This window comes from Trichomycterus rosablanca, chromosome 23, assembly GCF_030014385.1.
Source record: "Trichomycterus rosablanca isolate fTriRos1 chromosome 23, fTriRos1.hap1, whole genome shotgun sequence".
Lineage (NCBI taxonomy): Eukaryota > Metazoa > Chordata > Actinopteri > Siluriformes > Trichomycteridae > Trichomycterus > Trichomycterus rosablanca.
Genome location: NC_086010.1, coordinates 11,623,318 through 11,633,979, shown reverse-complemented (window position 1 = coordinate 11,633,979; position 10,662 = coordinate 11,623,318). Strand labels below are relative to the sequence as shown.

At 33.5% G+C, this 10,662-nt stretch overlaps 1 protein-coding gene across 2 annotated transcripts; it reads left to right on the top strand.

Annotated features, from left to right (window-relative positions):
- The first annotated feature begins 1,395 nt into the window (after positions 1 to 1,395).
- On the top strand, positions 1,396 to 6,518 carry osr2 (odd-skipped related transciption factor 2). 2 transcript variants are annotated; one of them, XM_062985800.1, is made up of 3 exons: positions 1,396 to 2,024; positions 5,316 to 5,415; positions 6,229 to 6,518. In XM_062985800.1, exons 1-3 carry the CDS (start codon positions 1,396 to 1,398, stop codon positions 6,301 to 6,303), a joined length of 804 nt encoding a protein of 267 aa, XP_062841870.1. In that variant the 3' UTR covers positions 6,304 to 6,518. The 2 variants fall into 2 exon arrangements, with proteins under 2 accessions (XP_062841870.1, XP_062841869.1); XM_062985799.1 differs by having other exon boundaries at positions 6,147 to 6,518.
- The last annotated feature ends 4,144 nt before the right edge of the window (positions 6,519 to 10,662 follow it).

Below are 10,662 nucleotides of genomic sequence, written 5' to 3'. Positions count from 1 at the left end.
AGGTAAACTAAGTATTAGCGTATAATTGGCCCTTTATGTTTAAGGCATCATAGCTCAAAATTTGGTGATGATGATGATAATAATAATAATAATAATAATAATAATAATAATAATAATGATAATAATAATATAATAAAAAATTATGATAATGATAATGATAATGATAATAATATAATATAATAATAATAATAATAATAATAATAATATAATAATAAAAATAATATAATATTATTAATAATAATAATGATAATAATAATAATGATAATATAATAATAATAATATAATAATAATATATTATTATTATTAATAATATTAATAATGATAATATAATAATAATAACAATAATAATAATAATAATAATAATAATAATAAGTTCCTAAGGTAGGCATGGCATTAGAAAAAAAAACACTTACGTATGTTTTATAATAAAAAAAAAAAAAAACATGATGACACTTGCAGTTGCAACTTACCTTTGTACATAAATTTGGCCAAACAGATACTTTTTGTAAATGATTATTAAAACCTATCCCAGCTACAGGAAATAGATAGATAGATAGACAGATAGAGTAAACCCTAAGTATAGGGTTAATTTAGGCAAACTAAGTATTAGCGTATAATTGGCCCTTTACGTTTAAGGCATCATAGCTCAAAATTTGGTGATTATGATAATAATAATAATAATAATATAATATAATATAATATAATATAATATAATATAATATAATATAATATAATGAGAATGAGAATGAGAATGAGAATATAATAATAATAATGACAATAATAATAATAATAATAATATAATGATAATATAACATTATTATTATTAATAATAATGATAATGATGATGATAATAATAATAACAATAATAATAATAATAATTATAATATAATAATAATAATAATAATAATAATAATAATAATAAGTTCCTAAGGTAGGCATGGCATTAGAAAAAAAAAACTTACGTATGTTTTATATTAAATTAAAAAAAAAACATGATGACACTTGCAGTTGAAACTTACCTTTGTACATAAATTTGGCCAAACAGATACTTTTTGTAAATGATTATTAAAACCTATCCCAGCTACAGGAAATAGATAGATAGACAGACAGACAGACAGACAGACAGACAGATAGATAGATAGATAGTTAGATAGATAGATTTAAATGAATTTTAATGAATTTTACAATACTCATACATTTTAAGTACAACATGCATAATAAAGGTACATAGTGAGTGTATTGAAAATAAAAAATCCCTTGCATGTTACTATGTAACCTGTGATACAATTTAATTCTACTGTATTAAATTATATAACTCCCCTACCAGGTCATATTAATTATTTTCACCTTTTTAACAGAAATATTTGAAGATTCAGAACAGAGATCGAGTGGAAAATGGGGAGTAAATCTCTACCAGCTCCCATTCCTCTACACCCGTCGATCCATGTTGATAACTACGCTTTTCTGCGGGCAGTAAATTCCTTCCCCTCCACTGCTGACCACCTGCAGGGATTCTACGGTTTAAACGCGCTACAGACGATGCACATGAACCACTGGACTTTAGGTTACCCTCACCTGCAGGGGATCAATTCAACCATCACGGCTCAGGATCCGCGATTCTTTATTTCTTCATTACCGTTCGCCGATATTTTTCATCAGAAACAAGAATCTGTATCGTATAAAATTCAAGCCCTGCACAAGGACAGACCCAGATTTGATTTCGCCAATCTTGCGAAAGCAGCTACACAGAAGGACCCCCCAAAGAGCGGCGACTTCTTAACTCTCACAGTGGGTATTGGGGGCACGTTTTCACACTTAAACAAACTGTCACCGGACAGAAAGACCCCACGAGGGAGGCTTCAATCCAAAACTAAAAAGGAATTTATTTGCAAGTTTTGTGGAAGACAGTTCACGAAGTCCTACAACTTACTGATCCATGAGCGCACCCATACAGATGAGAGACCGTACAGCTGTGAGATCTGCCATAAAGCTTTCAGAAGACAAGACCACCTCCGTGACCACCGGTATGTATGAGATATACCACCTAGTCATAACTGCATTGACTTACTGAAGAGATTATTTTATTTTATTTTATTTATTTATTATTATTTTAATTATGTATAGGGAGTTCCCAGCAAAAGCACAACCACATTGGCCTAACAAAAATGTGTTAACATTGTTCCAATATATAACCATATAACCAAATATATTTGCTTTAAAACAATTAAAATGTTCTGAAAATTCAAGACTAAATAAAATTCTAAACTACAGGTATGAGGTAAAAGACATAAAAGCAGTTCTGACTGAAAGGCAAACACTTCTTATTGAAGAGATAAGTTTTTTGTTTTATTTATTTATTTTATTATTATTATTATTATTATTATTATTATTATTTATTATTTATAGGTAGTTCCCAGCAAACGCACAACCATAGTGGTTAACATAGATGTATTAACGTTGTTCCAATATATAACCAACACATTACACTCATAAATCTTTGTTTTGAAACAATTACAATGTTACAATGTTCTGATAATGTAAGACTAAATAAAATTCTAATAAAAGTGTTCGATTGGCTTGAATAGTCTGTAGCACCCAACAAGTCTCTAGACAAGCATAAATACTGCAAATTTATTAGTATCTATAATAAACAGATACAGGTAGGAGGTAAAAGGCATAAAGCAGTTGCACCCGAGTTTTATTTATTTATTTTATTATTTTTTTATTCTTTATAGGCAGTTCCCAACAAACGCACAACCACATTGGCCTTACAAAGATCTATTAACATTGTTCCAATATATAACCAACACATTAGACTCAAAAATCTTTGTTTTAAAAACAATTACAGTGTTCTGATCATTCAAGACTAAATAAAATTCAAGTCTGTTTGACTGGCTTAAATAGTCTGTAGCACCCAACAAGTCTCTAGACTAGCATAAATACTGTGTATTAATTAGTATCTATAATAAACAGATACAGGTATGAGGTAAAAGACACAAAAGCAGTTCTGACTGAAAGGCAAACGCTTCTTATTTAATAATGTGATCTAATTTTCTTTTCTTTTTGAATATGCATGTAACCACATTTAACATTTATTGGCTATGTACTCTATGCAATTTCAAACCAGGCTATGAGCTGCATTGACTTACTGAAGAGAGAAGTTTTTTGTTTTATTTATTTATTTTATTATTTATTTATTTAACAATTTTTTTTTAGGTAGTTCCCAGCAAATGCACAACCATAGTGGTCTAACAAAGATGTATTTACATTGTTCCAATATATAACCAACACATAACACTCATAAATCTTAATATAATTCAATAATTCAAGACTAAATACAATTCTAATAAAAGTGTTCGTTTGGCTTGAATAATCTGTAGCTCCCAACAAGTCTCTAGACCAGCAATTTATTAGTATCTATAATAAACAGATACAGGTAGGAGGTAAAAGGCATAAAAGCAGTTGCACCTGAGTTTTATTTATTTATTTTATTATTTTTTTATTCTTTATAGGTAGTTCCCAGCAAAAGCACAACCACATTGGCCTAACAAAGATGTATTAACATTGTTCCAATATATAACCAACAAATTACACTCATAAATCTTTGTTTTGAAAACAATTACAAATTCAAGACTAAATAAAATTCTAATAAAAATCTGTTTGATTGGCTTAAATAGTCTGTAGTACCCAACAAGTCTCTAGACAAGCATAAATACTGCGAATTTATTAGTATTTATAATAAACAGATACAGGTATGAGGTAAAGGCATAAAGCAGTTGCACCCGTTCTGACTGAAAGGCAAACGCTTCTTATTTAATAATGCATTTTATATGTATAGCCAGATAGTTAACCCCCTTGAACACTTATTGGCTATTTACCCTGTAATTTCAAATGTATTTCTCAGTGCCCTAGTCATAGCTGCATTGACTTACTAAAGAGATAATATTTTTTATTTTATCTATTTATTTAATAATTTTTTTATTATTATTATTTCATTAATATTTTTTATAGGCAGTTCCCAGCAAACGTACAACCACATTGGCCTAACAAAGATGTATTAACGTTGTTCCAGTATAACCAACAAATAACATGAACCAGTTTGGAACAGTTTGAAGATTTAGTTTTTCATTGAGCACCTATAAATTTAGCCAGTTAATAAAAATGATAGCTGGATGCTCTTTACATTTTAGGCCTATTTATTTGTTTTTAATTTTAAGTAAGTCAAAAGCTATAAAATTACCTGAAAAATCACCTACCATATTTTAAAACTCAGATAGGCTAGCATAATGCTTTTTTAAGAAGATCGGTTAAAGGATACAAATGTACATTATAGTTAACTATAATAATGGTAGCTATATATAATGGTATAGTACTGGCAGTAGTTATTTAAAATGTGATATTTTATATTAATTTATTTCATGGACGTAGTCATAAATTAAACATTGGCGGTAGTGGTGGAGGTGGTCATGGCATTCTAAAACATTTCTGCCATATGAAGATTCAAGATTTAAGAGTTTTATTGTAATGTGCACAGAAGAAAGAGCAGTTACACTGTACAAGAAAATTCTTACTTTGCTTGTCCTCCAGACATCAATTATGAGTATATAGGACAGAATACAACTTTTAAAATATACTTTTTATATACAAATAAAATAAAGAAATAAAATAAAATTAAGGCAGCAAAAAGTAACAGCAGTCATATTAAGGTGCAATAATGCAATGTATGTATTTTGCATGTATAGCAGCATTTATTTTTAAGGGGAGATTATGCAATAACTTTTGAACAATGTCGAATCATAACATTACGCCGAGTGGAATATGGTTATTAATCATTTTACATCGGTGTCACACCAGTATATATTGTGCTTATGGCATTGCTGTATTTAGCCATTTGTTTATAGAATAAGCTTGTAGGGATAATCAACATGTATTTCTACCCTGTTTTTAACTTGTTAGAAAATTGCAGGTCAAAAAATTAATAGCCAGTAGGTCTACTAAAGTTTATTAGACATTAAGTAGACATTGTTATATTTCCTAAAAGTGTTTTAGTGTAACATTTTAGTACATATATACTGTATAACGTTGCAAATGCTAAAAATAACTTGTGTATTAAGGTCGTGTCCATGTATGTAGGTATGTTTGCTGGGTTAGGCTTCAAACTAATCTTTAATGTAGTCCTAACTTCAGTATCTTTGGAAATTTAGGCCTATAGAAACTATATGTAACTGATTCCTGCCAAATCATATGTAGGGTAAATCACTAGTTCCCTTGTCAATGAGGTGACTTCAATGTGTTTCATGTATCTGTGCTCGCAGATATATTCACTCCAAGGAAAAACCTTTCAAATGTCAGGAGTGTGGGAAAGGATTTTGTCAGTCACGGACGTTAGCTGTTCATAAAACTTTGCATATCCAGGTAAGACACCAGCGACGTTCTAATACCGTTATGTTTTATTATCCTGAATTATATGAACATGTGATTGTACTGGGCTCAGTGGCGTAACTAGGAGCTCATGGGCTCCAGTGCAAAAAAAAAAAATTGGGGCCCCTTCAACAAATGTTATATATAAATATATATAATAATATTTATTATGGCAAGCCAAACAGGAAATATATATATATATATATATATAAATATATATATATATATATATATATATATATATATATATATATATATCAGTTTTCATTCCCAATATATCTGTTTTCATTCTATATATATCAGTTTCATTTTATATATACTGTATATATATATACATTGGTTTTCATTCCATATATATCAGTTTCATTCCAAATATATCGAGTTTCATTCCATATGTATCAGTGTTTGCTATATATTTCCTGTTTGGCTTGCCATAATACATGCATAATACGTGCAGCCAGTGTGGGGGCAGTGAGGTGGGTGGTTGAGTTCATGTTGTGGGGGGCCCCCCCTGCCATGGGCCCCAGTGCACCTGCCCCCCCTGCACCCCCTGTAGTTACGCCACTGGGCTCCATAATACACGATCACTAAAAGTCTCATTTAAAAACACGTAAATGCCATCCAAAGTATTTTGAATGCCCAAAATAGAAACGTTTTAAGTAGGACAACTACCAAACCACAAAAGTCTGAAGGACTAATCATTTGCCTCCTTTAAATCTAAACAGGAGTCTCCTCACAAATGCTCCACTTGTGGAAGAACCTTTAATCAAAGAAGTAACCTGAAAACTCACCTTCTCACCCATACAGACATCAAGCCCTACTCATGTGAACGCTGCCAAAAAGTCTTCCGACGCAACTGTGACCTCCGACGGCACAATTTGACGCACACAACCCACCAGGACTAGTTAGCTGCTTTAACTAAAACACATAAAACATGGGACACTGTATAATTATCAACAGCTGTGTCTGTCAGTTGTGTTGTAAATTAACTGTGAAGATAAAATTCGACTTGAATGTAACTTAATATCAGGCTTTTGCATTATTATAACTTTTGTACTTGACAGTATAAATTGAATTCAGAAAGCGACTGTTGCAAACACAATTAAAGCTAGAAGTTTTGTGATATGTACAGTATAAATAAATTGAGCTCTTATGTAAGGTGTTAATTTCTTTATTAATTAATTTTACAGTTTTTTGAAAAATGAAAAAACTGTTGTATTGTAAGTCATTTAAATAAAAAAAACTGAACAATTGTTTGTCTAACACATTGTGTGTTATTTTATTTACCAACCATAATGTAAAATACTGCTTTAGCAAGGTGTTAAATGTTTCTACACTCACTGTCCATTTTATCAGCTCCACTTACCATACCCTCCTGACTACCAGCAATTCAACTTTGTCCTTTCTAGAGGACATATTTAAACTTGAATATCACCCACACCATGCATACTACTGGACTAACTCTTTTTGTTCTCTAAAGAGGACATTTAGAACTTTTAAATTATACCAAATTTATGGGGGTGGGGTTTGGGAAACTGCCTCTTGCTCTTTAAAAAAAAAATGCACCTTTTATGGAAAGAAGAATGGTAAATGTTTAATAATTATAATTGAGCACATTTTGTCTTAAAATGTTGTTGTATAATTTTATATAAATCTCTGAAGAACACTTTAAACCATTTTCTAAAGTAATAAAACTATATTTTACCATGATAGGAGAGCTTTCAAAAAATGTCCTCCACAGTGGACATTTGTATTGATTACCTCAATTTTGTTCTTAATTTTTTCAACTGAAATGGAAGGGATTCACTGTCAGAGAATTTTACTGCAGATTGTTGATGAAAACTCAGATATTGAGTTGTCTGATGAGGAAGAACAAGGTGCAGTGTTTGAGGCAGATGATAAAATGAAGATAGGACAAACAGAGGCAGAAAAGTCAGAGCAAGTAGAACTGTCCACATCCAGTTGCCGTCCACTCTGGGTCAGGACTACAATGTACACATTGAGTTTGTATTCTCACGGTACTATATTACCATTCACATTTACACATATACATTTTTACTTACATTATTTAAGTCACAAAAAGATTTATTCCACTAATTCGTTGTAAAGATGACAGTGAGAGAAAATAATATTCTACCTTTATTGTTTTCTTAAAATTTAACCCTCAACTGAATAATCCTCCTATTCCTATACAGAGTAATAATGCCATAACACACCAAAACTGGACCCCAATAAATTATTTTGAACAGTACATTGATGATGGTGTGTCAAATGTGCACAAACCAATGTGAAGTCCTTGTGTCTAAAGTAGCACTAAACACCAATCCTAAAAAATTGTAGATATTCTTTGGCAGTTCAGTCTACATGGCCTGTCTTGGGTATCCAAATATTGAGATGTTTTGGGCCTCTAACAGAGTTTAAATAGTGGTAGAATCCATGACCAAAAATTGATTCTATAAACTAAGGAATTCCTAAGAAAGATTGTCAATAACCTTGATATTTCCAGTGAGGACAAAAGCAGACCTCTTATGGAAAGTCAGGTCTCTTCTGGACAAAGTGAGGCAAGGATGTCTAAAAGAGCCTAAAACAGGAAAATTGTCCATTGATGAGCAAATGATTCCATTTACTGGTTGCTGCCCAATTCGCCAGTATGTACATGCCAAACCATACCTTACAGGATTGAAGGTGTTTATCTTGGCCACACCAAGTGGCATGGTCTTAGATTTTGTGGTTTACCAGGGTAAGACCACCTTAAGAGTCACAGAGGGATGGGGCATTGGAGAACAAGCTCTCCTTCATTTGCCAGAGACCGTTCCCAGAGGAACCCACCTGTTTTGGAAAGGTTCTTTACAACTTTCAATCCCCTGGACACCCTGATGGAGAAAGGGTTGACAGGTACTGGAACTCTCATGAAGAGCAGAATTACAAAGGAGTGCATCACTATAGGGGATCAGGCCATGAAAAAGAAAGAAAGCGTGGCATCTGTGATGGTCGTCAGAAGAGGTCCTGAACATGCTTTCATCAAGTGGTTTAAAAACAAGCCAGTGGTCATGACATCCTCCGCCTTTTCTTTGGAATTTATTTACAGTAATTATGATTCAGTTTCATATGTACCGTGTTCTGATGTCCACTGTAGTGGACACATTATATTTTTAATATAAAAACATTTTTAAAAGTAAAAATGTTTTAAGTATGCTTACTGACTTTCAAACAATGTGGGAAATTAAAAAACAAAGAATTGGGAGACATTTTTTTCTCTGGTAGTCAGGAGGATAGAGAAGCACTTTATAGTTCTACAATTACTGACTGTAGTCCATCTATTTCTCTACATACCTTTTTAGACTTTCACCCTGTTCTTCAATGGTCAGGACCCCCACAGGTCCACCACAGTGCAGGTATTATTTAGGTGGTGGATCATTCTCAGCACTGCAGTGACACTGACATGGTGGTGGTGTGTTAGTCTGTGTTGTGCTGGTATGAGTGGATCAGACTCAGCAGCGCTGCTGGAGTTTTTAAATACTGTGTCCACTCACTCACTGTCCACTCTATTAGACACTCCTACCTAGTTGGTCCACCTTGTAGATGTAAAGTCAGAGACGATCGCTCATCTATTGCTGCTGTTTGAGTTGGTCATCTTCTAGACCTTCATCAGTGATCACAGGATGCTGTCCACGGGGCGCTGTTGGCTGGATGTTTTTGGTTGGTGGACTATTCTCAGTCCAGCAGTGACAGTGAGGTGTTTAAAAACTCCAGCAGCGCTGCTGTGTCTTATCCACTCATACCAGCACAACACACACTAACACACCACCACCATGTCAGTGTCACTGCAGTGCAGAGAATGATCCACCACCTAAATAATACCTGCTCTGTGGTGGTCCTGGGAGAGTCCTGACCATTGCAGAACAGCGTGAAAGGGGGCTAACAAAGCATTCAGAGAAACAGATGGACTACAGTCAGTAATGGTAGAACTACAAAGTGCTTCTATATGGTAAGTGGAGCTGATAAACCACCAAGGAGGTGGTTTCAATGTTATGGCTGATCGGTATAGATCTATCTATCTATATATATATTTATAGGGCAGCACAGTGGCCTCACAGCAAGAAGGTCCTGGGTTCGATCCCCAGGTGGAGCGGTCCGGTCCTTTCTGTGTGGAGTTTGCATGTTCTCCCTGTGTCTGCGTGGGTTTCCTCCGGGAGTAGGTCATGCAGTCAGGTAATTCGGAGACACTGAATTGCCCTATAGGTGAATGGGTGTGTGTATGTGTGTGTATGTGTTTCTGCCCTGCGATGGACTGGCGCCTCGTCCAGGGTTTTATTGTGTGCCTTGCGCCCATTGAAAAGCTTGGATAGGCTCCAGCAAGCAACCCTGATTTGATAAGCGGTTAAGAAATTGAGTGAGTGAGTATTATATATATTTATATATTTATTTATAGGCAGTTCATTAATATAATTATTTACTATTGCCACCTGAGAAAATAAATGAATTAATAAATAAAATAATAAAAAATAATAAAAATGTCAGATTTTTTTATGGAGACGATTTTGGCAACCTTTCAAACAGATATTAAACTGCCTTGCCTGGGTTGGGATGTCAGGTTGTGATATAATATCTGCTAGTGTTATCATGTATCCGAACAACTTGTCCAAGGCTTTTGGAAGACCCACAGCACTACATGTTCATCACCATGTGGGACATCTCTGCACGTGTCAGATGCGGTTTCGGGTAAGTTTGCATGAATAATGTAAAACAAAATACTTAGTGTATTATTTTTCAATAATACAGCAAATATCAATAAATAAGACCTATACATTTGTGAATATTTTAACATCATTTTTGTTTATGTACTTTAAATTAGATGCACATGTGTGTGTGTGTGTGTGTGTGTGTGTGTGTGTGTGTGTGTGTGTGTGTGTGTGTGTGTGTTAGGAGGCTTTAAATGTATTTATTATCATTAGCCTACATAACCATGAGGTTGGGTTGGGTTGCTCTGACTCAACCACACTTTTTAAATCAGTTGACAGCCTCTCTACTCAAAACTCTACTTCCTGCAGAAACCTGAAGCTACAGTTGGTATAGGTTTACTGAAACTGGAATGCTTTGGAATGAGTTTGGAAAATTGCAGTTTTGTCTAATTAAACTATTATTAGACACTGTGGTTGGTAGGGTCATAACATCATAAATATATGGACCCAACCAGCTTTGGGTCAACAGTTCAGGCTGGTAGAAGTGGTGTAATGGTGT

What these genes read in the sequence shown, in the direction of transcription:
- osr2 (XM_062985799.1), top strand. Translation starts at nt 1,396, where the DNA reads ATGGGGAGTAAATCTCTACCAGCTCCCATTCCTCTACACCCGTCGATC. An exon ending in GACCACCTCCGTGACCACCG is followed by an intron (nt 2,025 to 5,315) that starts GTATGTATGAGA and finishes CTGTGCTCGCAG; the next exon opens with ATATATTCACTCCAAGGAAA. An exon ending in ATAAAACTTTGCATATCCAG is followed by an intron (nt 5,416 to 6,146) that starts GTAAGACACCAG and finishes AAATCTAAACAG; the next exon opens with GAGTCTCCTCACAAATGCTC.